The sequence below is a fragment of the Phalacrocorax aristotelis genome, chromosome 11 (genome assembly GCF_949628215.1).
Source record: "Phalacrocorax aristotelis chromosome 11, bGulAri2.1, whole genome shotgun sequence".
Taxonomy (NCBI): Eukaryota; Metazoa; Chordata; class Aves; order Suliformes; family Phalacrocoracidae; genus Phalacrocorax; species Phalacrocorax aristotelis.
Genome location: NC_134286.1, coordinates 24,350,626 through 24,377,892, shown reverse-complemented (window position 1 = coordinate 24,377,892; position 27,267 = coordinate 24,350,626). Strand labels below are relative to the sequence as shown.

The window sequence follows — 27,267 nt, the reverse complement described above, 5'->3', positions numbered from 1 at the left end:
AGCTTACAGCCTGCGTGCACTAGCCCTTTGCCTTTCTTACTGAGCTGGAACGTGCGCTAGGGTCCAGCTCTGCATCCATGGCGGTGCCGATAGCTAAGCCAGGGAGCAGCATCGCCCCAGATACAGATCTTTCTGCAGGCAATGGTTTGGGAGTGGCTTGCGCTGCATGCAGACAGGAAAGCCAGCCAGCACGACTCTCGGACACCCTCGGCAGGAGTGGAAGCTTTAAAATGCATGCATTTATCCCAGCCACTTCGGGGAACATATTTTATGTAACGGTGCCTTCTGCTGGTCCATCTGTCTGTCTGCCTCTCGCTTCCCACCCTCTCCCCCTAACGTCTTTTGACCACGTTGTCCAGTTTCAGCCATGGTTGGCAGAGAGCTGGAAGGCTCAAAGATGTTATTTTCCTCCAAATTGGCAGCTGGGTAGAGGAGAGAGGCCCCGATTAGGGCCCAAAACCATCAGCAGAAGAAACGCACAGCTGCTTATAAATTGCCAGGGTAGGAGCAGCTTGTGCCCACGTAGCTGCAAACCCAGCGCTGCACCAGTGGGAGATGGATGTGGGGATGGTGGTGCTGGCAGTGATGGGGAGAGGTCTGGGTCTGGTTACCAAAGTTACCTGGAAACTGGAATAAGCTTCTTTTCTGGTGAAATTGGGCTGGAGATGGAACCATGTGGGTTTGCAGCACTGCAGTGCCCCTCTGTAGCCCCCTGTGCTGCCGGCGCTGGCCTGCGGGGAGGCTGGGCCGGTCTCCTCCATTGCTTTCGACACCTCCGAGCAATGATTTCCAAGTGTGAGTGGGAAGCAGCCTTTCCGAGGAGCCCCAGACGCAAACACTGGCAAGTTTAAAAAGCTCCAAACACAAAAGAAAGGAGGAAGCGCCGGAGACTGCGGCTGGATTGAAGTGCTCCAACTGCGGAGCAAGAAATACTGCTTTCCTGCTGAATTGCCATTTGGTTTTCCATTTGTTCTGGGCTGCTTTTCCTGACAAATGGCCCAACGGATGCATGGAGCAGCCTGATTGCACAGCGTTGGAAAGAACGGCAGGCCTGGGCCCGAGAAGGAAAGTCTATGCAGGCAAAAATGCTGAAGCAGCGGTTTGTCTCCCACTGGAGTGCGGTCCTGGGAGGAATTGGCTGCTCCGTCCCAGAGCTGCCTTGGTAGCTGTAAGGTGAAGCATCTCCGCCTTCACAAGGCAGCGAGAGAGATGTGAGGGCCAGCAAAGCAGCCTAAAGTTTGTGCTTGGCCGTGGGTGGGAGCCAGGGATGCCAGGTGAGGATGCCTGGAGGATGACACCTGTCATGCTCTGGGGCCATGTACCTTAGACTTAAGGAAACCATGCCCAGCCTTTAGGTATCTCTTATTCCAGTAATGCTAAAAAAGAGCTCTTCCTGGATGCATCACGCACACGTCTTTGGAAACCGACCAGATTAGATACTGAGGAGCCCACGTGCAGCTCCAAGCTGGGCTCGCACCTCGCAGGGCTCGGGTACCACCGTCCCTGAGGCTGGGCAGCACCCCGCGGCGAGCGTGGCACCGAGGTGGCGGGGATACGTGGGAAGAACCCAGGAGGCAGAGAAAATGGTCGGGGGGGTGCGAGAGGAGGAGCGGGAGGGAAGCAGGCAGCGTCGCCTGCGCAGGCAGTGCAGTGCTCGTGTCGCGGCACCTGGCACAGGGGAGGCGTTGCCTGGGATTAATGTGGCTGTGGTCGGCCGCAGGGACGCGGCCGAGGAGAGCTGGGTCTGGGTGTGCCAGCAGCTCCTGGGAGCGGTCGTGGCAAGGGCAGGGGCTCTGCTGCCTCCCCCTGCCTCAGGCTGACAGCTACTCCAGAGCTCGCCAAGTCCCCCCTTGACACAAAAGTAGTTTTATTTCTCTTCCTTATCCTCCTTTTGGTAATTTTTTTCTGACAAGTCTGGTCATAAAATGAACTATGCATCAGCCCATTAAGCCCCAGCAGGAGAATTGCTTCCTTGTGCAAATAGCCATTTGGAGCTGCGCCCGCCTGCTGCTATCGAAGATGAGCCTGTGCTCCTCCCCGCTACGTGCCGCCGGGGCACAGCTAGCTGAGGCATGCTGCTCCCCGCCCTTCTCCCCCCGCCACCGTCCCCCGGGGTGCTCCATGGGGTGGGAGCGCTCCCCGTCCCCAGGTCTTGGTGCTGGGGCGTTGTGGGGTTGCAGAGCTCCTGACCAGCCCGAGAGGATCCCCCCAGACCCTGGGGCTCCGGGCGGATGTGTCCCTCACTGAGCTTTCTGTCACGGGTCCGTGCCGTTTGTCTTGTTTGGATGCTGGCTTGGGTGAATCACACCTTGCGCACTAATAGTCTTGCCAGCGCGCCGGGGAGCGAGAAGGATGTGAGAAGCAAATGGCAGTGGCTACGGAGTGACCCACAACATCGTGTAGATGCTGTATTGCTGGCTTTGTTCATCCACGTCTGATTCCGTAAACCAGCCAACTGCCCTGCTCTTTGCACGACTCCCCCCAGCCCTGGCCAGGCACCGGCGCTGCGCTGGGTCTCCGTGGGATGCCCTCCTCGGAGGAGGGAGGTGTGGTGGGGTGGCTTGGTGAGGGGCAGGATCCCAAGGCAGCCGTGCTTTCAGCCCTGCCTTGCCGGGAAGAGGCCAGGAGAGTTTGGGTTTGGGGGTGATTGCTGCTTATTGCATATCAGGAGGGGAAAGCACCGCCCAGCTCCCTTGGCTGGTTGAAGGGTGCAGCCCTTGGGCGCAGCCAGGTGCCAGCGCCGCTGCCCTGACGGAGAGGTTGGATATTTGATCACACCAGGTCTTGTAGGACAACCCCAGGAGCGTGTTGGGTCTGTGGCAGCTTGCGGGGCCCTGGCAGGAGTGCTCCTGAACTCACAGTGTTATTTGCTATCGCTGTAATTCAAACTACCTGCGAGCATTAAGTCAACAGCAAGTCGGAGCCCGTGGCTTCTTGCTGCGGTGGAAGCAGGCTGCACGTCTGGTCCTGATAACAGCGGTGGCAGCAAACCCAAGTGTCGTGCGGTGTAACAAGCACTACCTGCTTCGTCCGGTCCTGCTCCCGGCCACCAGCACACCAACCCTGCACGTGTACGTGGCTGCACGCCTGGGAGCTGGCAAGCCCCCGTGGGGGGAGCAGAGTGATTAAACTGTGGTGACGTGCTCTGCTGCTGCCGTCCCTCTCTGCCTCTTCTCTGCCTGCTCCCATCCTCCAGCCGCTTCTGGCCTCGCAGCTCTGCGCTGGGACCTGCAGCTGTGGCGTGGTCAGACCCACCCAGGACCTTCGCGGGTGCCAGAGGGGGTGCAGGGGGCTGCCGCAGCCCAGCATCATGCCGTGGGGACACGGGGCTGGGAGCCGATGTCCTCCAAAGGCCTGAGAGAAGGAAGAGGGAGAACGTGCAGGGCTCCCTCATACCTTGGTCACCGAGCAGCTCTGCCACCTCTGCCAACAAGTGGCGGCTGCCTGGCCACACTGTCACCTGCCAGGTTGAACCTGAGCTTCCTTGCTGCGCGGGGTGCCTCGGGGCAGTAAATCTCACAGGGTGGGTGCCAGGGTCTGGCAGGTGTTTCTGCCGGATGGCTGGAGCAGGCAGGAACCAGGGGCATCCTCACCTCTCATGGGTGGTGTCCTCACCTGTGCTGGCCATGCAACGGGCAGTTCCCCAGGGATGCCTCACGCTGGGCACCTTCGCAGAGCTCACAGAGCGGGCTAGAGGATATCCAAGAGCCCTCACCTCGCTGGCGATTCACCCCAAGGTCCCCTCCTGCTGCATCTCGGCACGCTGCTCCGTGGCCGGTGCTGGAGCGGGTGCAGCCGTGTGGGTGCTGCGCTGCTCCCGCAGGGCTCCGTCCGCTGGCACCCAGCCGTGTTGCTGCAATGGAAACCTCCCATGTTCAGGAGGGGTGCAAAGTTGCGGCTTTTCCTTGCCTTGGGGTGCTTGGAGCTCATCTGTTGGGTTTTTTCACCCTTGGTCTTGTCTGTTTTGAGCCCCTGTAGAGGTGCCATGAGCTGTGGAAGGATGCCCGCAGCCGTGCAAGGGGAGCAGGGCCCTGCTGTCAGCCGGGGGATTAGTGTGCTCCTTAATAGTAAACGCACTGACAGCACTGACACCTCGGAAGAGCAGCTTGAGCAGCCTCTCGTCACCTCCGGGAGCTCCTGCTCTTGCTTCCTGACGGATTTTCAGACCGCAGATGGGGGTGGGTGCCGGATCGACACCGTGCAGCAGGGCAGCGAGCGAGGAGCTGCCACGCGAGGAGCTCCGGGAGCTGCTGTCACGGCGGCTTCGCGACGCTTGCAAAAAGGGAAACAAGGAAATAATGTGAAGGCGCGCAGACGAGCCGCACAATGTACCGGCTGCTCCCTTCGGAGGCGGGCTGGGCTGGGAGAGCTGTTGGTGGTCGTAAGGAGCAGAGAGGACGCAGCTAACAAGCGTCTGCTAAATAAGCGAGAGGAAATGGTGTTTGTCTGGCTGGTGCCGCAGGCGTGATCCTGGAGGACCACTCGTTTCATTTGAAGGTATATTTTGCAATGCGTTCAGGAGAGCTCTGTGTGGGGTGCAGCTGCAGAGCACAGGGCAGAGGTCTGAGGTGGGATTTATTATCTCAGAATCTGCTGTTTTGGGTACTCCCAGCTGCTGAAATTTGCTTTCCCCTCCCCTGGGTGTCTGCAGGGTCCTTTGCTGCAGACGCATGCAGGAACAGGGCAGCGGGAATTCATGGTTCATTAGCAAGTGCCTCATTGCCCCTCTCGGGATGCTTTTCCAGATACAGAATTACTTCCAGCTTGGCTGTCAATGTAATTCCCAGTGTGGTGATTCGCCTCCTTTCTTCTGTCTGTGCTGGTGCCAATGTAGGACGCAGGATGGCTCCTCCTGAATCAAAACATTGTCTCTGGCACCAGTGAAGCATCAGACAGCCAGAGCAATGGTACAGCGGGTTTTAAACACACGGTATTGGCCTCCAGGCTTTCCTGAGCTCCCAGCTTAAACAGGAGAACTACCCCAAAAATCTGTGTCAGCTCCTCTGTAACCTCCCTTTTCCCTCCGCCCTGCTCTGCTCCTGGCTCACATTTGAGTTTCCCATTTCCAGGGTGAAGCTCTCCGGTCTCTGACGAGCCCCCGTCACCTGTGGGTTTCCAGCCCTTTAACTCTTGCTCGGAGCCGTCCGTGGCCTTCGGGGGACAAAGGGATGCTGCGGGGCCTGAGCCCTGGGCGACTGGTACCCGGGTGCAGTCTGATGGGCAGTCAGCACCGGGGTGACTCCGCACGTGTGTGTGCACCTGTAGAGACAGGAGGGAAAGAAGGGGGGTTACATCTCATTACTGTTTTGCTGCTGGAGCTGTAGGCCCTAATTCAGTAGACCCTACAGAAACGTGACCATCACAATCCAGGAGCAGCTTTGGGAATGACCTGGGGCATGTGCCTGCCTTCCCTTTGGCTTGCCCTGGCTGCATGGAGGAGCTGGGAGTTTCAGAGGGGCTTTCCCTAGCGCTGCAGCACAACGTTCCCCTGAGACATGGAGATTTTGCCTAAGAAATAACTTCTCTTCTGGTTTCTTTGCTCCCCTCACTGCTGCTGAGCACCGGTGCTTTGCAGAAGAGAGAAGAGGTGCCATCAAACCTGTTCTCTTTGTTTATTCCTTGATGGCTTGTTCAGGGCTGTCTTAAGTCGTCAGTAAACACCTTCCACAGAGCTTTTCCACAGAGCTTTTCAGGGAAAGGACCAAAGTGCCCGAGGTGCTTTTCCCTGGAGTCCCTTCATGTCCCCTTTGGAACGGCGGCTGGGCCAGGTCTGCCTTTCCACTGGACACGGCAGAGCGCTGAGCCCTGGCCCCGAGCCCGGGCTGTGCAGGACTCACAGGACCCTTGTGTGGATGGAGCAGAGCCTGTCCAAGCCACGCGCCCTGGTTTTGGGTGCAGGCTGGTGCCTGGGCTGGTTTTTCAGCTCCCGCTTCCCTGTGTTGCGGGTAATGCTCCTGCCCCGTCTTACTCCAGCTCCTCACCTTTAATTGCAAAATGATTTGCGGCTGCAGATGTGATGTTTTGCAGCAGTTCTGCTGGGACTGAGCCAGTGTGAGGTTTCCTTGCCCTGTGCTGAATTGCTTCGCTGGCGCGCTCCTCTCCCAGCCAAAGCTGCTGAGAGCCGGCGCAGGGAGGGTGACACTGCATTTGCATGGGAGGGGCGGGGAGACGATGCATCGCCCTCCTGCTTTGATCACGCGTGGGACCCTCCGAGCATCGTGGAGGCTTTTCCCTGGGGCTTTCCCACCCATGAGCAAAATTTAACACAGAAAGGGCATTGCTGCTCTCCCTCCCCAGAGTCTCTGGGGGCGTTTCCGTGCCATCGCACCACTCCTTGCTTCCCCCGCGCAGCCCCTGGTTTAGGACGGGGTCTCCTCTGTGCTTTTCAAGCTGTGTGCTGGCTTCCGAGCCCCTTTGCTTCCCTCTGCTCCTCTCGCAGGTGATGAAGCTGCGGAAGCTGGCCCAGCAGGTCGCTAACTGCCGGCAGTGTCTCGAGCGCTCGACGGTCCTCATCAACCAGGCCGAGCACATCCTGAAGGAGAACGACCACGCGCGGTTCCTGCAGACAGCCAGGAACGTGGCCGAGAGGTGGGCTGAGGACACCGACAGGATGCCCCTGGGGTTGTCCCCTGGTCACAGGTCCCTGCCCGGGGCCACCCTGCCTCCCCCCTGCAGACTTCCAGCGTGCTGCCCTCGAGTGATTGCTGGTCAGGGGCGTTGCTGGTTCCTGTCCCTTGCAGGGCAGGACTTGCGTGGCAGGTTCTAACAAAGCTGAACACCTGCTGTGGGAGCAAACATCATTCCCTGGGGGGAGAAGGTGGTGGGAATGCCAATCCAAAGGGAGCTCGGGGGGTGATCAGGGCTGGGGCCCCCAAGAATCGAGCCTCCCCCACCTCTCTGGGGACCTGTCCCCAGGCTGGGCCACCCCCCTGGGGCAGGAGCAGTGGTTAGTAGGTGCAGGCTGGTTTCCCGATGGTAAGTAATGTCACCGCTGCTTGCACCCTTTTAATCCCCCGTCTCTACAGCTGCAGGTTGTCTGGAGCACCCTGATGTGTACTGATGGTCTCTTCTTTTCTTTCAGGGTCGCCATGGCAACTGCATCCTCTCAAGTTCTGATACCAGATATCAATTTTAATGATGCCTTTGAAAACTTTGCTTTAGATTTTTCCAGAGAGAAGAAGCTGCTGGAGGGGCTGGATTACCTAACTGGTGAGTGCAGAGGTGCGCTCCCCACTGCCTGCACCCCGCCTCTTCCCCGCAGCCCTCCTCCCCCGCGCCCCGCCGAGGGCTGGTGGCCGTATTTTAAAGCAAGCTAGGTTGCTACTTATTCTCACCAGTAAAAAGTGCCTGGTCAGCTGCGGCAGAGCAGAGGCCGTGCCGTCCGCAGGATGGTGACGTGTCCCCGTCCTCCTGTTTGCACTCGGCCTTGGCCAGAGGGCAGGTGGAAAAGTTCAGAAAGCAGGTGGAAAAAGCCAGTCTCCACGGCCCGGGGCGGAGGCTGATGCCCGTAAGGATCCGGGAGGGTGGGTTACGGAGAGGGAACAGTGAATTAGCCGATTACTGTACTTCTAATGCACTGCATGCTTTAGCATTTCCCTTTTGCTGTCCTTTTTGTGGGCCTCTTGGTGCTGCCGTGGTGCCCGTAGCACAGGCTACACGTTGCTCGCACCCTCATCCTCGGCCGGGAGCAGCCCTGCCGCAGCAGGCTGCTGCTGGGCCGAGCCGTGGGAGGGGTGAAAGCTCCGGGGAAGCGGGGACATCATTACTCACCCACATCCAATTTCCTTCATCATGAAGCAGATCAGCTTGCCTTGAAAAATTAACAACAAACCTGTGTCCAGAACAGTTACGGGGCAAAATACTTATTCCACAACCAGTGCTGAGAAATAGCTGGATTTTGAAGTGCCTTCTCAGCCCGTTTCGGGGTGGGGGTGTCAGACCTGACGGAGGCAGCAGTGACAACCCCTCACTCCGGCATGCCTGAGAACACACTGGCCCCTGGGTGTTTTGTTATCGCTCTAAAAAGTGTAACTAATTAAGAAACGCGATGACAGATCAAATGAGACAGTTGTTGATCTTGAAAGACTCTGCTCCCCGCGCAAGCCCATCTCTATCCTTAAGGGAGCAAAAAAGCCCTAGGTATATTGAGAAAAGAAAGGACAAACTTACCGAAGTACGTTATCTGTGATGTCCCACAGCACCGAACCCGCCGTCCATCCGAGAGGAGCTTTGCACGGCCTCCCACGACACCATCACCGTCCACTGGATCTCGGAGGACGAGTTCAGCGTCAGCTCCTACGAGCTGCAGTACACCATCTTCACCGGCCAAGCCAACTTCATCAGTAAGTCGCTGCACGCCAGCTCAGTTTGGGGGACTGTGGTCTGGTTTGGGAAGAAAAAGGTTCTCGGGGAGAATGAGCAGGTTTAAAGGCTGGGAATTAGGGGAGGCGACTGCAATGAAGGATCCTCCGAGGGCAGGGCTCAGGGCTGTAATGAAAACGATGGAGGACCTGCCCCGTGCCGGGGGTCCGTAGCTGGGTTGTTTTGCCCTGCACTCGGTGTCTGCAGGCTCTGGCTCGATGAGGTGTTTGGTCCATCTCACACCGTGCCCCGGGCGTACGGCCAGGGCAGCACCGGCTGCTCGCGGGGCTGAGAATTAAGCATGATTTATATACCCTCCATAACAATATTGAGGCATGTCTCCAGGTAATTTTTCCTGAACATGACTGTCGTACCTAATTATTTTTCCACACTACCACAAATGTCCGTGGCAGGAATGGGATCCGAGGGCCGAGGAGGGCTCGCGCTGATGGGTCTCTGGTGGTACCTAAGCACTTAGGAAGCTCCATGGGCAGACAGCAGGGAACCTGCCGCTCAGCTTGCGGCACCCAGCTGCCCTGGGAGAGCCTGGCCTCTATGGACTGTGGTGCTCAGCATATCTTCCATGCATTCATATCTTTGAGTGCAACGGGACAGCTTCAAAACAGTTCTATAGGGCTGAACCTGCCCCCAGGCTTGCCACGAGGTCAGGACAGCAGCCTCTTAGGTGCAAAGCTTCTTCCTGAATATTTGTTATTTGATGAAGACTATGGTAGTTATGGGGGTTTTAATATTATGAATATTTTGACAGTGCATTTATCAGTGGCTCCACTCTTTGGGGAGGGAGGTGATGGGATCCAGAGACGCCTGCGCAATGGATGGTTGGGCGTTTGCAAGGCACCCTTGGAGGGATGGTGTATCTTCAACGAGAGCGAGCAGAAGGCGAGGTTGCGGTGACTTTGAAGGGACGCGCTCAGCCCCTGGTCCTGCTGCCTGAGTGTGATGGAAAACAGAAGCAGCGAAGGCAGTAAAAGAATCAGAAGGAACGAAGGGAAAAGGAGGTGGTGGGAGAGACCTGCTGCAAACTGGCGGGAGGCAGAGTGCCTCTGGCAAAGCATCGCTTTGTCCCGGCAGCCTTCTGCCACTCTTCCGAAGATCAGGACCTGAACAACCAGAGTTGCCCTGCAGGGGCATCCCAGCCCTGTGCAGGGGTGGCGGTGCCCAACCGCCGTCAGCGTGTGCCCAGAGGGTCCCAGCAGCGCCGCGCCATGCCGGCCGGGGCCAGACGTGCTCTCGGGGCGCGAAACAACGCCGGGCTCAGTAGAGCTGAGCTGAGGCTTCGGGTGGTTGTACTTACCCGTGCAAAGCTCCCCGTCTGACATCGGGGCTGGAGTTCTGCTCTAATATCAGCCAGGCAGAGTTCATCAGACATCCTGAATCAGCTGAAGGCTTGGAGGTAAAACGAGCCAGAAATTGCCTGAGGAATGTGCCAAATTCCATTTAATTTCCTCCCCACTCACCTGAATTTATTGAAAGAGGCTCACACTCTGATCTTTTTAGCACCATGGCTTATTATTAGGGAGAGCTGGTAAACCGCAGGTTGAAAAAGCCGGGGCTGGAAACCGTGCCCCCCACCCCTGAGGACAGACGTGTCACTAAAAGCAGGAGCCATTTAGTCTTCCTCCTTGTTTGTTATCAGGAAGGTTTATCTGAAAAGAAAAAGCTGGCTTTTCTGTCCTCACCATAAAGCCAAGGCCGACTTCCAGCCTCAGCAGCAGTGGTTTACTGCTTTGGGTGCCTGGTGAGTCCTCGAGGCATCAGAAATAGGTACCTGTTACAATTTCTTGTAACGCTGCCTTTTTCCTAAAATTGGAGGGGGTTTGCATTCTGGAGGAAAGTTAATTTGTGGGCTGGGTTATAGGAGAGAGTCCAGGGAAACTGATTGTTTCATATGGGGAAAAAAATATGGATGTTGTAAAGGGAGGCTAAAAATACAGCTTCCAGTTTGCCCATCCTGAAGCGCTTCGGAGGAGCGCAGCACCCCCACAGCATGGCTCTTGCAAGGAAGCTTTATTCCTGGTTTTCCTTAGTAGCACTCGTAGGAAGCGCTGACAAAATGCTTCAGGGTGGACTTTTTGGGCCGCTGTCAGTTTGTCTCACGTGTCAGACACCAGTGCTGGAAGCACAGTGTCGTGGCACAGGAAGGCTGCTAAGTGCACTTTAAAATATGCAGGAAGCTGCCAGAGAAAGTTACAGCTTGTGACTTTCAAAGCTGGATAATACTTGCATCCCTGGCCTTGGCCAGCAGCCTTTGCCCTCATTTTGGAAAACAAGATGATTTATTTCCTCTTGGTCAGAGGTTAGCGACGGGTACCCGGTGCTACAGCAGCTACCTTCCCCTGCTCAGCTCTCCCCTCCTCCCCCAGCCACAACATGAATTCTGTTGCTCTCTGAAAGCCTGGGAGAGCCCAGCACCCTCTTTGGCTCCATTCCTGGGTAGCCACCAGCCCCCACCTCCCCTGCCCCTGCCAGCTGAGGAGGAAACATGGACCACGCCGGTATCACCGAGTTGTTTAAGTGGGGAGGGACACCTGAAGGTACTTGCGCCAGCTCTGCATAAGCCAGGCTGACCGAGAGCTCTGCCAGGCTGCTCAGGGCCCTGCTCCCATGCTTCCCCACCCTCAGCTAGAAGAATTTTTTCCTTATCTAAGGAGAAGTTGCCCTGCTGCAACTTGTGCCCTCGCCCTGGGGCCGTGCCAGGGCCCCTCGGGGAAGGTCTGGCTCCCACCTCCCCCCATACACCGCTGTGGGCGTGTGGCTTGGACGCCAACCCATCGAGGGGCTTGGGAATTAGTCACCTGCCTGCCTCTGGGGGCTGTGTGGGTTTGGCGCGGGCGCTGGGGACGTGGGGCTGTGGATGAATGGTGATGAACAGCAAGGGCAGCTCTGGAAGAAAGCCCAGAGGGGCACACGTCACGAGCAGCTTCCTTGGCTGTCTTTGGTAGCTCTTCATAGAAGGAGTAAAGAAAACATCACTTAACATCTCAGAGGTGAAAATGAATAATATATTGTCACTTGAAATAACACAGTCAGGTCTGGGTGAAGAGAACCGTTTGAGTCCTGGCTGAAGTCATGCATGAAGAGACGCTGGAAATAGTGCGCTAGGGCTCACCTAGCAGGAACATGAGGAGGCTTCCCGTGAAAGGAAATACCTTTTCAAAGAGCACACAGTTGGCCTGTGGAACCATCACCTTCATGCTCTCTTTAAAGCCAAGAGCTCGGCAGGAGTTGGGATATTTTTATGGATGACGAAAGCTGCAATAAAAAGGATTTTTTTAAGCTTTGGCAAGGATAGAAGTCCTCAGTCTTCAAGGCCAACCCCTTCTTGCTTGTTTTGGGAAAGAAACCTGCTTGGGAGGCCAAATCATTCCCAGACCATCGTCTTTCGGCCACGTCCTTTCTGATGAAGAATCCAAGGCTGGTCCTTGTCTGCAGGGAGATAACACCTACCAGTGCTTGGCTGAAAGCTGAGTGCTCCAGTGAGCGCAGCTCCGCGTGTAGGCTGCAATCGGTATCTCATCTCTTCTATTTTCTACTTCAAATAACATTTGGACATGGATTATGTTTCCCCCCGCAGAGCACTGAGCATCATGCAGGAGGAGGATTAGGGTGCAAACCTGTCCCTTCCTGCTGCTGGCGTTGCGTAGCGCAGCCTCCAGAGCAGCAGGCGGGTTGTCCTGCAGGAGTGAAGAAATGAAAGGGGATGAAGGTGGGCATCACCTTCCTCCGGGCACCGGCAGCTGCCCGTGCTGTCTGCCCCGGCGGAAGGTGCCACCGGCTGAATTCCTCTTTCCCCATCACTTCCCACGGCAGCATCTTGAGATGCCAGCACCCCGCCCCTGGCTTCGCCTTACCAAGAGTTGCCTTTGTGATAATAAAAAAGGCTCTTTGAGTTGCTGGGGTTTATCATCTATGGAAATTTTCCTGCAGGTGCTCTTAACTCATGGGCAGGCGGTAAATCAGCCTGAGGGATGCGTGGTCGGTGAGCTCTGCTTTAGCAGCACATGGTCTTCATATTCTGTCTTTTCCTGTGAATAAATCTTTCCCCCTGTCCCATTCTGCAGGTCTGTACAACTCCATGGACAGCTGGATGATCGTCCCCAACATCAAGCAGAACCACTACACCGTCCACGGGCTGCAGAGCGGCACCCGCTACATCTTCCTCGTCAAGGCCATAAACCAGGCAGGCAGCCGAAACAGCGAACCCGCCAGGCTCAAGACAAACAGTACGTGCCCGGGCGCTCGCCTCGCGTTGGTGGGTGCTGGGAGAGCAGCTTCATCGGCGCTCGAGTCCAGCGGGTTCGCCTGAGCCACTCCCTGTGAGCCCGCAGCTGCCGGCAGCGTGATGGGGACCCCCAGCTTATTTAAATCATTCAACAAGCCCATCTTATTTGGTGTCTCAGCTCCTTCCTTGCCTCGAGGGATGGTCCCCTGCTACCCCACGCTGCCTGGGGCTCCGATCAGCTCTTTGCTCCTGTCAGCACCCTTCCCTACGGGTCCCTGGGACAGCTGGCATTTTAGGAGATCACGAAAAGTCCATCTTCTTGGTCGTTTTACCTCACTGGGCTTTTTGGGGCTGATGTATGGAGTCCCAGGGCAATTGTGCGCTTGTGCATGGCTTTGCTCACAGGGAGTTGCAATTCTGGGGAGCCATGAGGAGATGGAAACGTGTCCGTGCGGTGGTGGATGGGGCTTTGTAGCACACACAAAGCAGAAAAGAAGTTGCACTTGACATCGCCCCGAGGATGCCCAGGGAGGGTTAAATATGTTTAGGGAAATCAGAGTGAGATCCGATTAAAACTCAGAGGGCAGCAGAACCAGACCGGCCTCAGCAAGGAGGGAGTTCCCGGGTTTGCAGTGGGAGGGGGGAGGCCCTTTCCCACTGAAGCGCAGCAGACATGGGGGCCGTACGCACCCGCTGCCCCGGGGACGCCACAGGAGAGACAGCGAGAGATGTCGAGGCAGAAAAGAAGTCAGCTCTCCAGGCTCCTGCACGCAGCTGCCTGCTCCGTGCTTACTTGTGCTTCCCTTCCCAGTGTCGCGGTCGCTCCTGCCCTGACTTAGGCATCCAAGATGATTTATCGCCTCCGCCTCCTCATTTTCTTTGCGCGACTTTAAACCAAATGAAACGAAGGAAAGGCAGTGTAGCAGTGGGACTGGAGGGAAGCTGCCGAGGAGCAAACGCCAACCCAATTCTGCCTTGTTTATTAAAAATGTATCCCTCCTGTGGCCGCTGTTTCTAAGTCAGCCACCCGAGATGCCAGCGCGCTGCTGAGGGCTCCTCTTCGGAGGTGAATTCGATTTAGGAGATCAAATAAGAGCCCAGTCAGGTTTTGAGCTCCCCTTGCCGCAGGGACGTGCCTGCAGCGGCTTCCCCCGCCTTGAAAACCTCAAGCAAGCCTCACCTGAAGCGCTGTACAGGCGGCTGTGTGTGACCCCCGTTTTGTGGGGGCCACGAGCTCCTTCCAATGACCAAGGAAGCGATCAGGCGCCTCCTGCTCGGGCGATGGGAAGGGGGAGGCGCACGGCGGTCGTGGGCACGCGTTCCCTATCTGCCACTGTCTTAGCATTTATCTGCAGCCAGGAAGAGAGTTGAGGGAAACCTCTGGGTGTTTGGTTTAACAAAAATATATATTTATTATTTCCTTCTGCGGCCAGCCTTCGTGTACAAGGGCTCCTTTGGGGGGTCAGCTGCCCGTGATCGGGGTGGTGCCGGCTGAAGGCGCCACTGCTTCGTGCTGCACCCCCAGCACATCCTCGCTGGCCGTTGCTCCTGCCTGCGCTTGTCGTTATGTGGCAGCAGGGTTTTCCCCTTCTCACGCGGGCGATGAGAAGGTAGCACACGCGTTTCAGCTGCCGTAACCTTGGCGGAAATGTCAGCAGCTCAACGAGGAGACGGGCCAATTAGCATATTTCACAGCCCTCTTTCTGCTCCTGAAGTGATGTTTGGGGAGTTTCCTTCATCGCCAGAAGGTCAGTGTCAGGACACATATTGATTTCCGCAGCATTAGTGCTGTCAGTGCTGGCGCTAAATCTGCATTCCCAAACTGCCCGAACAGAAAAGCTGGGGAGAATTGTTCTGGTTTAGTGACAGAGAGAAACCTTCCTTTGCTGAGTCTGGGTCTGAATAGGTCTTATTTATTAGCAAGTGTCCAAAAGTGGATGGAAGTGCCAGAATACAGGGACAGACCTAGCTCTGGCAGTAAATAAAGCGCAGGGAAGGTGGTTTTTACAGTCCTTGCCTTGACCATTGCAGACTGGTCTTATTCTCACTCACATTTTCGTCTCTTCCTGACGTACGCATCTCTTGCCGAGACCCCCGGTGTAGTACGGGGTGGCTCACGTCCCCCTCCCCTCTGAAACGTCGGGCTGATCCGGAGGGGTGGGTTTGCTGCCTGGGGACAGTCTCCGAGGCCCCTGTTAACAACAGGGTCGTGTTAGTGCAGACGCTTTCCAAGGAGGAGGGTGGTCCTAAGCGAGCTGCCCAGCAGGGCAATGGTTGGAAGATTCATCGATTTGGATGCGTTTATAGTTTTCCTGCGACTTGACAGCTCAGCGTTCCAGGCCTGGAGCTTTGCCTCCTCGAGGTGATGTCTGATGGGAGGACGGTGATCACTGCCGCCAAGCTCACTCTGCAAGGTGCCGCCTTCAGCCTGTTTGCTTGTGACAGCAGGGCAGCTGGCGGAGGGCTTGCGCACCAGGGTGACAGTCCAGCAGCAGGGTCACAGCTCCGTCAGGTTTTGTACGTGGGTACTTCTGAACACGAGGCGCGGGTGGCATCTGAGATGGCTGGTCAGAGCAGGGACACTGCTGCTGCGGGCACAGGGGAAGAACAGAAGAGCTGGCGGTGCATTGCTGTGGCTCCGTGGGCATCTGCAACGGGGTCGGAGGTCCTTTCTTGAGAGCGGCAGCACATATCCACCCCTGCCTTTCTCTCCGCAGCATGCTTTCCGCCCGGCGCGGTCGCCTGCTGCCTGCCCTCTCTGCTCTGCCCCGTGCCCGTGCCCTCGCAGCGGGAGGAGGGGGTGCGGGGGGAGCTGCCGTTCCGCGGGGCACCGGCCGCTGCTCCGACCCACCCAACGGCGCAGGCTTGCTGCTCCTCATCCGTGAGCTGAAGGTCAGAGCTTGTCTCTGGCTCCTGGGGGCTCTCGGTCCAGTTGTTTCCATAGCTGTTACGTAAACCAACATGCAGCCCTGCCTCGGCTGTCCCTCCGGATGGCTTTTTCGACATGCCAGAGCTGCCATGGTCAGCAAGACCTGTTGAGCTTCACCATAATTGATTCCTTCCATGAAATGTCAAGAAAAGAAAATCTGGCAATGTAGCTTCCCCAGTAACAGCCCTTGTCTTGCAGACAAATTACTGCTTGGGAAGACAGAAAACTAAATATTCTTATTTAGAATAAGAAATTTAGAAAACTAAATATTAGTGTCCCTTGCCGAAGACGGCAGCGTGCAGGAGGGCACGGCTCGTTGTGCAGCGCAGCACCGTCCCCTGAGCCAGGCCAGGGGCCGCGCCGAGTACCGAATAAGAATATTAGATTAGATCACCCAGGATGAGCGAGCCTCATGTGCTCCTGCCTCCACGCCCCCCTCCCCTGTGCACCTCTTCCAGGGAGCAAGGGCCAGCGGGAGCACGCGGAGCCGGTGCGTCTGCTCCTCCTCTCGATGGGTGGCAGGAGCCCTCTGAGGTCCAGGGACACTGGGCAGGTGCCGGAGTCGTGCAGGCTCCTGCCCACCAGCACGTCCCCTCTGCCCATCCCTGTGCCCGGCACACCGCTGACTTGCCTAATTAACCCTGGACGTTCTGCCAGCGGCAGCGTCGGCTGCGCCCTGCGCCCTCTTTGCCCCCGCACACCCAAGGCCAGCCAGGTGCCCTCCTCGCCGCTCACACGCTGCACCGCCTGAGGCTTCGTGGGGAAGGGAAGCGCAGTTAGAAGCTGGTGAACACCCCGGGGGCGCAGCTTGCTGTGTCCAGCCCTGGAGCTGGCCGGTTTCCCACGGCTCTCAAGCCCCATGGAGGCACCGTGGATGGATAAACGAGCAAAGGGGTATGGGGAATGTTCGGGCAAGCTGAATTTCTGAGATAACTTTTATCTGAGTGACTGGCCCAGGATATATATACATTAATGTAAACTTGACGGGAGGCACCGCCATAACTCCCAGCTCTGCCAGGCAGCGCTGGGGCGGCCTGAGAGGTGCAGTAACCTGGGAGCACAGGGAAGGATGATGGAGGCTTTGGGCAGGGAGCGGGTATGTGGAGGCTGCTCTGCCCATCTCTGTCTTGTGCAGTCGAAGCCCCGCCAGAAAACAGTGCAGAGCTGTGTCTGTCCTGTGGCGGGAGCCCGGCCAGCACACTGGCATCTCCCCCCAGCCCAGCAGCACCAAGCAATTCTGTTCTCTTGCTTTGTCTTCCCTTGACTGTGGAAAAACACAGCGCTCTCCTCTCCCTGCACCTCTGGGTTGTGCTGCCCGCAGGACGGAGGTGCAGCTGGGCGCTGGCGAGCACCCCGCAGCTGTGGGCAGCCCCCTCGCCTGGCTGGGCTCTCCCTTGGCGGCTCAGCCCCGCTGCCGCTACCCGCCCTGCATCAGGGGCCCTCTGCTTCTCCCAGCCATGCTCTCCTCAAGTCATGAATCCTCCAGCATCTTCCCATAACCCGCCTTGTGCAGCCCGGCATCGTTTGGGGTGCATGGTGCAGGCAGCCACAAATGCAGAGGACCCAGCTGGGTTCGCACGCCGGGCATTTGAGGCAGCTGGGTTTGGGACCACTGAGGGTCTGTGAGATCTGTGTTGTTTCCTGGCGCCAGGGTGGTATTTTGGGAAGGGGGGTCAGAGCAGGCACCCGGCTGCGTCCTCGGAAATGCCCTCTGTCCCGAGCAAGGTTTTGCAACCCAGCCTGTGTGCTTTTCAGCTCCTATCTTGCCCATCGCAGCACACTGTCCGCAGCTACTGCTCGAGCCCTTGGGCCAGGATGTGCCCGCACAAACCAGCGACAAGGGTCGGGTTCCAGTTGTTCACACCGACCTTAAACAGTGGTCGTCTTCATGAAAGGGCTGCGACTGTCGCTCCCGACGGAGCCGAGTATTTTTATACCTCCCTTCCTCAGAGCTTGTCTCTTTACATTACTGCCGGAAAAAAGATAGCTACAGAAATATTAAAATAGCCAGAGGAAAGGAGGGGGCGGGTCACTCCCAATTTGCAGCTTTACTTTCAGGCCTCTCAACTGAATTATCCAGCAAATTGGGCTCCCAGGAAAACCTACCCGAGCTACCATCAGGCGTCAGAGCGCAGCGCGGATGAGCTGCATTACGGGGTGGCACCTGGAAGCCCCCCGGCCTTGCCGTAGCCAACGCCGCCGGCCGTTGGCAAGGGCTCCTGGCGCCGGCTTGCAGCCGCCCTCGCTGCGTAGCGTCGGCACGGGCATTTCTCCTCGCCAGGACTGGGTGTCCCTTGCCGAAGACGGGAGCCTGCAGGAGGGCACGGCTCGTTGTGCAGCGCAGCACCATCCCCTGAGCCAGGCCAGGGGCCGCGCTGGGCGCCAAAGCCTGGTTTTTAAGTTGTTTGCAGTTATTTAAGGTGTTTTGTTGCAGCTGCCGTATTCAGTTTGCTTTGTGCTAAGCTAGATGACTCCCTGTAGAAATCCTACCCGGTATCTATGTGCTCTTTACTGTAGCTTGCATGAAAACGCATAGCAACAAAAACCACTAGAATTCAGTTTGCTTCTTTGCAGAAACTTAGTGTTTTGTTTGCAAAAACGGGGATAGTCTGGGGGCTTCTAGGGGGAAATAACTGAAAAATAAGGTGGTCAGATGAAGTCTGTGCCTTGGAAGCGGGCGATGAGGGGGTGCCGGGGCGATCGCCCGGGTTTGGCCGAGCTGCTGCACAACCTACGTCGCGGTGCTGTCACATCCCTGCCAGCCCCGAGGAGGAGCGCGGGCAGGGCTGTCCTCCTAGCCGTGCACAGAGCGTGGGAGTGGTGCCGGCCCAAGAAGGAGCCCCCGCTGCAGGAGGACACGGTTTGGCAGCAGATCTATCACCAGAGCTGCGTCAAGGGCCCTGGTGCGGCGGGCCCTGCACCGCGCGGGGTCACCTGGAGAGCCAGAGCTGGATGCAGCCCCATCATTTCACACGTCTCTCCTGCAGCGATGTGAGCTGGGGCAGAGCACGGAGGATTTTTTTCTGTCTCGTGGAGAGGAGATCACTGTCGCTGCTGCTCAGCAGCTGCTCTAGCTCGACTGCGCTGTTGATGTGGGTTCACATGCAGCTGATCATATATCAGGACTCCACTTGGCAGTTCCTGTTAGGAAAAAAATAGGGAATTACAGATGGCGAAACCTCTTGGGGAAAAAAAAAACACAACCACCCACCGTTAAATTTGCAGAGCTGAGAGCACAGGGTTTAAAAAGCACCAGAATTAAATTGCATGTGCAACTTAATTTTACGCCTGCTATTCCTGCATTATGCAGCAGTCCTTAACGCGTGGCCCCACGCCCCGGTGGGGTCCCCACTGGTGCCAGCAGTGAGGGGCCATGAGCTCCCCCGCGTCCCTGGCCAGGCTCCGTGCCCTCATCAATCGCGCTTTGCCAGCAGCGCTCCTAAACCAGAGTATTGCAGAAATGTTTGGTGCACAACTTCCACCCCTGCTTTACCGTCCGTAGGAAAACCCGCCGCTCTCGCGGGACCCCACACGCAGCCCCTCCCCGGCAGCGCAGTGCCCGCGGGCTCCGCAGGGCTCCTGCCGCCGCTCCCCTGGGGATGGGTGCCCTACGCCCCGTAGAGGGGTGAGGGGCCGGAGCAGCGGTTTCCCACAGTAGGTTTTCTTTTGCAGCAGCAGCCAGAAAGGGTGGGTCACCAGCCCTCAGCACCCCTGGGGATGCTCCTGCGCTTGTCAACAGAGGCACGGCCCGTGCCTGAAGCCTGAGACCACATGGGGATGGACCAGGAGATCCTCACGGCTGGGCAAACTCGTTTAGCCACACAAAATAAATGGTGCTGTATAGAGTAGCTGAAGTCTGTCCTGAACCGAGAGCAGAGAGAGTGACTGGAAAATGCTGGAGCAGGGAGCAAAGAGGCTCCCCAGCACACTGGCTCCCTCCCCTCACCACCCCGAAACGGAGGGCTTTGTTTCCACCTTCTCAAAACGCAGCCTTCTGGCTTCTCCTTTCCACACCTGGTCTTAAAATGACCCTAAGTTATTACAGGAGAAAAAAAACCATTGAGGTAAAAGGGATTGTGAATTCTTCCCACCCCACAAAAAGCTGAGCCTGGCTCAGAAGAGCCGCTCTGGCAGGACGGTGGGGGGTTCAGGGGCTGGGCATCAGCCTGGGCATCACTGGCAGGGCTGCCCACCAGCAGCCCAAGCAGGGGATGTACCAAATCCTCCAACCCTCCATACCGAAGAAGTCTGCAAGTATTTGTCTGACCCCCCCCATCCACGCCTGTGTCCCTGCACGCACAAGACCTGGACTCAGCCAGCGAGGGCTGGTTTGCGTGGCACCAAAAACGGGAGCCTTCCAGAAGAATCCTTAGCACTCTCTGTTGCTTATGTTGCAGAGCTGGTGCCCCCAAAGAGGCGGTGTTTATTGACACGAGGGAGGGCAGATGTTGCCCTGGGCTCGCGGGCCTTCAGGAGGGTTTTATCAAAGCCAGCAGGACAGGCAGTGCGTGTCAGTTAGGAAACAGTTTGGCTTTGTGTGTGCTGGTGATATTACAAAGGATTTGCAATTGGGTTTCAAGCCAGCATTAGAGATCTGAAAAAGCCATCAAACGCCACTCTGTTAATTGCGGAGGAAGCCCCGGGGCAGGCGGGCGCCGGCTGGCCCGTGTGCTCACACCTCCCCTCCAGCCTCCGTGAGACACGGGCTGGACCCGGCGCCTTCGGTTCGCTTCCACCACCACGTGCACAGCCCAGACTGTCTTCTCTGAGAGGTGAGACCTTGTCTGGCAGTGGAGAAGCGCTGGAAAACCTCGGGCGTGCTTCCTCTAACACGTACTAGCAGCCTGCGTGCTACGGGGAGCAGTCTGTGTCAGCTGCTGACGGGGATTCGGGGGTGTGCTCGGTGCTGCAATGCCACTTCTGTGATTTGGTATCGTTATAGCAGCACTTAAGGGTCTGTTCTCCCTCCCCTGTGCTCGTATAACTCTCATTACTGCTAATAGAGTATGGATCTGTTCAGGAATTCAGGCTGCAAGCCCTGCGTAGGTTTGGTTTGCAGTGCATCTCGATGGCATCTTCAGTGCCATTTCCATTACCTGGAAACACTCCCCTGCTCCTGCCGCAGCATTTTACACCATAAACAGAGAGCAAAAGGGAGTCGCTCTGGTGGAGAATGAGGCATTTGAAGGGGGTAATGTGCAATAAGGAGACCCTCGACATTCTCCAGCCCTTCACTTCAGGATCCCTGCCAGGGTGACACAGCCCTGCCCGGCATGCCGTGCTGCCCGGCCTGGCTGCTCTCAGGTCGGCACCCTCCGGGAACGGGGAGCTCTCCCTCCGGAGGTCCATCTCCTGTCCCTCTGCTTGGCCCAGGAAGGTGAGTGGTTCCCAGGCTGGGGAATGAGGCCACAGTGCAGGTGCCGCTCTCGTCCCTGCTCCATCTCGCTGGCGGTGCCCGGGGTGGTGGTCTCCTTGCAGGCGTGGGCAGCAGTGACTTGCCTTCTCCTTCCAGCAGGGCTGGGGAGGCCGCTGCAGGCACCGGGGGCACGGGAGCAGCCCAGGGATCGACAGCTGACGGATCAGCCCGTGACAATAGGCGCACAAGGCACGTGGACGTGCCTCAGAGTCTTGCTGGGCATCTACAGTCTAGTGTCCTTGGCTGGTGGGGAACCTTTGGCTCGTGGAGGATGTCCAAACAGCCTGGGGCAGACATTTCCTGCCAGTTCTGCCTTCACGATGACAGTAACAAACAAATCCTAATCCTTGTGTCTTCTCCTAACAGGTCAGCCTTTTAAGCTGGACCCCAAGATGGCTCACAAGAAGTTGAAGATCTCCAATGATGGACTGCAGATGGAGAAGGACGAGAGCTCCTTGAAGAAGAGCCACACACCGGAGAGGTTCAGCGGGACAGGGTGCTACGGTGCGGCAGGCAACGTCTTCATTGACAGCGGCTGCCACTACTGGGAGGTGGTGGTGGGATCCTCAACCTGGTAGGCAGCACTGCGGTCTTCCCTCCCTCTTCTAGAGGCCCTCATACTTCCCCAGAGATGTTGTGAGACCCACTAAGGTTGAAGGCCAGGGTTTTGGCAGAGCTGCTCATGGGCAGGTGGTCGAGACCCTAAATCTGGGTGGCTGTGGCTTTCGAGAGGTTTATGAGTTTCTCCTCTCTGCCAGAAGCTTTTGGGTCTGATCCAGGCAGGCTGCAAGGTGGAGCTTGTCTCTCCATTCCCCTCACCTGCTGAACTGTTAATGCCTGCCAGGGCTCAAATCTCACCCTGGAGCTTTAAATCTGCTCTTTTTCCCATGTGCAGTGCCCTCCCTTGGGCTGCCTCATGCAAGGTCCCACTTAGCTAGGCCAGACATGGTTATGAAGTCTGAGCTGGAAGGCTAAGCAGAGCGGGGCCATGGCCAAGCAGAGGAGACAGGGATGTCTCCAGAGGAGGTTTGTAAAGGCCTGGTGAGACACTGAGGTGTCCCTGTGAGGGCAGGCAGCTCAGGGGGAGCCTGCCCCATGCCTGCTTCACTCTATTTCACCCTGTATTCGTACCCCCATGTTGCAGGCTGGCAGGAGAAACCATCCCAAGCAGCGGGTCCCCCTACTCGTATCGATGTACATCTTTGCCCTGTGATGGCAAAGGGGCTACTGGGGCAAAGCAGGGGCTGATGCTTCACTCACTGTTTGTTCTCCATCGCCTGGCGCTGCTGCCACGCGCCTCTGCCTCGGGAGAGGCCACCTTCGCTGCCACGAGCTGCTTCTCTCGAGGGAGGGCGAGTCTGTGTCTCCCTCCCACCGGCAGGAATGCTGAGCTTTGTCCCGGCCTCGGGCCACCCTGGCATCTGCTGAAGGCCACCAGGCGTGGTGGAGCACGGCGGCCCGGGATGCAGCGCCTCCTCTACAGTGATTGCTCTCAGCTGAGGTTCTCTGGTCCAGGCTCCACAGGCGGATGCTGCGGGGGTGGGAGGGTGAGAGCGAAGCCTCCCTGTGCTCCGGGGCAGATGAAGGCAGCATTGCCCGGGACAGCAAGGATGAGGATTGCTTTAGTCCCACTTCTCCCCAGCGCCCTTGTTAGAGCTGCTTGCACAGAAGCACTGCCCCCAGTACAGCTTCTCGCTCTCAGTTGCGGCAAGGAGCACCCTTGACCCCGTAGCACCTCCTCACTGCACCTCAGCAGGTGCCCCCAGCCCAGACTTGCCCTCAAGCTCAAGCCCCTGCCTGCAAAATGCACACAGGCAGCAGCAGAGGGGATGAATCAGGGATGCAACATAGTGCACCCTTCGTTAAAAAGCCATTTCTGACTTCAGCAGCTTGGTTTGTCAGTTGTTTCTCAAGCAATAATTATATCTGGAGCCGTTTCTTAGAAAGGGATCTGTTCCAGGTGTTGTTTTGCTGATGACTGAATACTGCAAGACCTTCAGAGGAGGAAATAGCTTTCAAATATACAGCAGCTCCTTGGGCTCTGCAGAGGCGTGCGTTCGGGGCACGGCCGTGTGCTCGAAGGCAGCTAATTGAGTTGGCTGTGGCTGTGACTCAGAGCGAGCCCCAGGGCCCTGTGTCCTGGTGAGGCGCATAGCAAGGATGCTTTGGTCGCAGGCGGAGTGGGACCTGCAGCTCTCAGCAGCCTTCAGTGCCACCTCCTGGTCCCCCACACCTCAGCCGCACCGACACCAGCGGCCCTTCCCCGCTTCACCCCATCCCGGTGTCGTCGCTGCCAGCAGGGCGATACTTTCCCAGGGGTTAATGGTGCCAGTGCTGTTCGTGTTCTGCCTCCTTCGTGGGGTGTAGCGAGGGCTCGGCTCGTCCTAGAAACCCACGTGCGTCTCCAGGAGCTCCAGCCGAGGAGGAGCTGGTGTTGGGGTGCTGCTGTAAAACACAGCTCCTCCGAGAGACCCGCAAGGGCCACGGTGCACACCAGCCCGGTCTGGGGAATGGATCACCGCCTGTTTTTGCCCTCCTCCCCCACCCTGCTCTCCCCAGCCGGTCGCTCTTGACCAAAGCTTGCTGGTTCTTCCAAGTGACCGCAGGGCTTTTGAGAACAGAGAGTGGCAGCGGTCAAACCCAAAGAGACGTGGCCCACACTCTCTTCATGCCCCCTAACTCATGGCCACCAGCTTCAGAGAAGTGATGCTCTTCTCCCAGGGGCGTAGCCAGGAGGGAGGGTCTCGCAGTGGGCTGGCAGCTCCGCTCCGCAGTGGCGGGGGGAGAGGATCCAGAGCTCTTTGTCCTGGGGGTTTGGAGGAGAGGGGTGTCACTTCATGCCTCTCCCTGAACCCCGTGCTTGTGGCTGCTGCCGGAGGCAGAACACCGGAGCTGGTGCTCGGCTGTTGTTAATGGAGAAAACTACTCTCCCTTGACCCGGAGAGCCGGCTCTGGTTTCTGGCTGTGCCCATCTCCAGTCTCTGCTGGGGAAGGGGGGGCTCAAGGAGCAAGCACAGCAGCAGCCCCAGCTCAGAAACCGCTCCCAGCGTTCGCTCCCATCGGGCTCAGCCTCCCATCCACCCCCGGGATGAAAAATGCCCTCGCACAAAGCACGCTCAGAAGTGAAACAATTGGGGTTTATGATGAGAAAGCCCCTACCAGGCAGATCCCCAGAAAGCCTCTGCTGCTGAGCTGAGCCAGGAGGCATGACAGCAGCGTTATCAAGCTGCTGCGTTGTTAAAGCTGCTTGTGCAGCACAGTGGGGCTAAAATGGACGGTTCCTGCTGAACTGCTTCCTCTGCCTCTCGCCCCGCCTGGCAGCAGGAGGCTGTATGGGGAGGGAGTGATGCTTTTCCCCAGCCCAGCCTCTGCAAGCGGCTTTTCAGTTGCATAAAGCTGTTGCCGTGCTGCTTCCACAGTCAGGCAGACTTTTAAAGCACGGGGTGCCGGCAGCCATCGGGGCTGGACTTTGTCCTGTGCCAAGGCTGAAGGTCGCTAAGCAAAGCTTCTCCGCTCTTGCAGGTACGCCATCGGCGTGGCTTACAAGTCAGCCCCCAAGAACGAGTGGATCGGGAAGAACTCCTCGTCTTGGGTCTTCTCCCGCTGCAACAACAACTTCGTGGTGAGGCACAACAACAAGGAGATGCTGGTGGAGGTCCACCCACAGATGAAGCGCCTCGGCATCCTCCTGGATTACGACAACAATGCGCTCTCCTTCTATGACCCAGCCAACTCCCTCCACCTGCACACATTCGAAGTCTCCTTCGTCCTACCGGTGTGTCCAACCTTCACCATCTGGAACAAATCCTTGATGATCCTCTCGGGTCTGCCCGCCCCAGACTTCATAGATTACCCAGAGCAGCAGGAGTGTAACTGCAGGCCCCAGGAGTCCCCATACGTATCAGGGATGAAAGCCTGTCACTAGGCTGCCCCAGCCCTGCCCGTGCCCCGCGGTGGCACCAGCGATGCTGGCGGGTGCTGGCGCTCCGAGCCGGCCGCCGGGAGCCTGCCGGCAGCTGTGCCGGAGAGCCGCGAGCCGCCGTGACGCTCCAGCAGGCGAGCACCTTCCCACATGCAGCGCCATGGTTTTTTAAGGGGAAGGAGGAAGAACCTCTAACCGTGGCTGAAAATAAACTCCTGTTGGCGAGCTCCGCTTGTGTGCGAGTGCGGCTTGTGCAACTCCTTGGTGGCGTGCTCCGATCTCTCCCGAAGCGGATTGTCACCTGGATGGCTTTGTCTTCTTTTGGGGGCTGGAAAGGCTGGGGCGGGTTTTCGGGTGCCCTTCTGAGACGCTGCCGCGGCCAGGGGGACGTCTCGCGCGTCCCCGCAAGGTGCAGGTTGGAACAGGAGGGATTGGCTTTCCAGAGCCCACTGGTAGCTTGTCCTGAGAGCCAGGTGGCACCTGAGCATCATTTGCTGGGGAGGACTTTCTGTTTGGCTGAAGTTTGGCAGCTTCTCTGGCGGGGTAGATAACTGCATGCACCCCTTGCGCTTGGTGAGCGCCGACGCTGGTTGTGTGGCAGATGGGCTGCAGAGCGAGGGCAGCGCTCCCTGCGCCTGGCTGGCTTTGCAGTCCCACGGCGGAGGGCAGCCAGCTGCGGACCCCCAGCCCACCGTGTCTCCTCCTCCAGGAGCTCACCAGGAGTCAGGGAGGCCCCCACCCCTAAGGAGCAAGCCGAGGAGCTCTCGCCCCCGGCACAGAGGTTTGGCAGATGCTCCTTCCCAACGCAGGGTCCGGCCGGCTGTGCCCCGCCACGTGCGTCTCCGCGTAGACCTCTGTTAGTTTCATGTCTGGCGTCCCTGCAGAAAAAAACACGTCTCCCCGTGCTGAGCAGATGGTCAAACCCTGCCCAAAGACCATCTCTGTGCTTTGTGACCCAAAATTTCAATTTACAGCCCCAAATCTTGGTTCTCGGTTTGCTCTCCACCATGGTGGTGTGAGCGTGGAGCCGTCCTGTTTGCTCTGTGGCAAAGGACTGAATCCGTCCCAGGGCCTCCGGCCCCTGGTTACTGGGAGCTCTTCGGCTGCCACCAGTGCTCCCAGTAGCCACAAACACCAAGTCCCCTGGCCAAGCTTCAGTTCCCAAGTTTGCTCAAAAGCCAGGAGGGGCTGGGCCGGGCACGCCGGTCCCTGCATCGCAGGGAGCGAACACGCAATGCGGGCACCTGCAGCAGGGTCCTGGCACTGTCCGGGCAGGCGGTGCGGCGCGGCGGGGATGCCCGGGGTGGGGGGCTCCGGCAGCACGCTGGCCCGAGGCGAGCTGGTGCTTGAGCTTCGGTCCGTGGTGTTTGAAAACTCCTTTTTCTCCTCTGGATGTGGTGCTGTCAGATGCCTTGGTGGCATCGCACAGGGACCGTCAGGCCGAGACCTCCTAGCCGGCCTTTTCCTGTCTTATTTTGGACCTTGCTGATAGGGAACTACCTCAGAGCCCAGCCTTGGAGGGGTAGGTGGCCGGTTCAGACAGGGTGACAGCACTTCGGCGCTTGTCTCACAGGGCTGCAGGAGAGGCTGGCTGATCCCGCTGGAGCCAGTTGGCCCCGTCCAAAGGTGGGTGCTCCCCGCCAGTGACCCAGCCTGGGGGACCCTTGTTAAGTCTGGCAGGGGCAGCTGCCAGGCGATAGCTTTGTCCAGGCAGAGCGTGTATAAAAAGAGCCTGTTTCTCAGCACAGCACCCCTCCGCTTTACCTGGCTGACATTGTTGGTGGCTGGCTGTCTGCCGCTGCGGGAAGGGAGCACACGTCACCTGCAGGGAAGGGTTCTGCTGCCTGCGCTGCCAAGCTGAGGGCGATTTTGCCTCTGATCCAGGCTGCTTTCCCGGGGTGCTTGGCAGGGGCTCGTGGCGGGCGCTGCATCCCTCCCGAGCAGACAGAGCGGTTTTATTTGCTTCTTCTGGCCCCAGCATGCAAGAGCATTGGGTGGGGATGCAGTACGGTCGCATCTGCCATTCCCCACAGCTAAGCACACGAACACAATTAATTTTAAGAGGATACGTTGCCATTTTCAGTGGGATTTTTTTTTTTTTTGAGAACCGCATGGGGCTGTCATTAAAGTCTTTTCCCTGTGTGCCGGTCCCGTCTGGGGCTGCTCATAATGTGTCAACCTCAAACAGAGGCCAAGCACTGGAGATGGATTTTAGCATTTGCAGCGCAGGTGCCAAGCTTTCCGCCGGCACCGCTTTGACTGGCTTATTGCTAGAGGACTCAGAGCACACGAGCCATTAATGTGACATTTGCACCTGATGAAATTGCACTAATCGCGGTGGGATCCCCCTACCCCACTGCACACGTCTCGTACCCCGGGCCAGGCAGGCGGACGAA

General features: G+C 57.8%; 1 protein-coding gene across 1 annotated transcript in view; it reads left to right on the top strand.

Moving 5' to 3' along the window:
* The window catches only part of MID2 (midline 2), a 112,926-nt gene extending 87,828 nt beyond the window's left edge, over positions 1-25,098 (top strand). Inside the window, exons 5-10 of the mRNA XM_075106445.1 lie at positions 6,440-6,588; positions 7,082-7,209; positions 8,199-8,342; positions 12,444-12,605; positions 21,316-21,523; positions 24,472-25,098. Coding sequence (XP_074962546.1) covers positions 6,440-6,588; positions 7,082-7,209; positions 8,199-8,342; positions 12,444-12,605; positions 21,316-21,523; positions 24,472-24,874 — 1,194 coding nt within the window. The 3' untranslated portion in view covers positions 24,875-25,098. The remainder of the gene's footprint in view (positions 1-6,439; positions 6,589-7,081; positions 7,210-8,198; positions 8,343-12,443; positions 12,606-21,315; positions 21,524-24,471) is intronic.
* Positions 25,099-27,267: the final 2,169 nt, after the last annotated feature.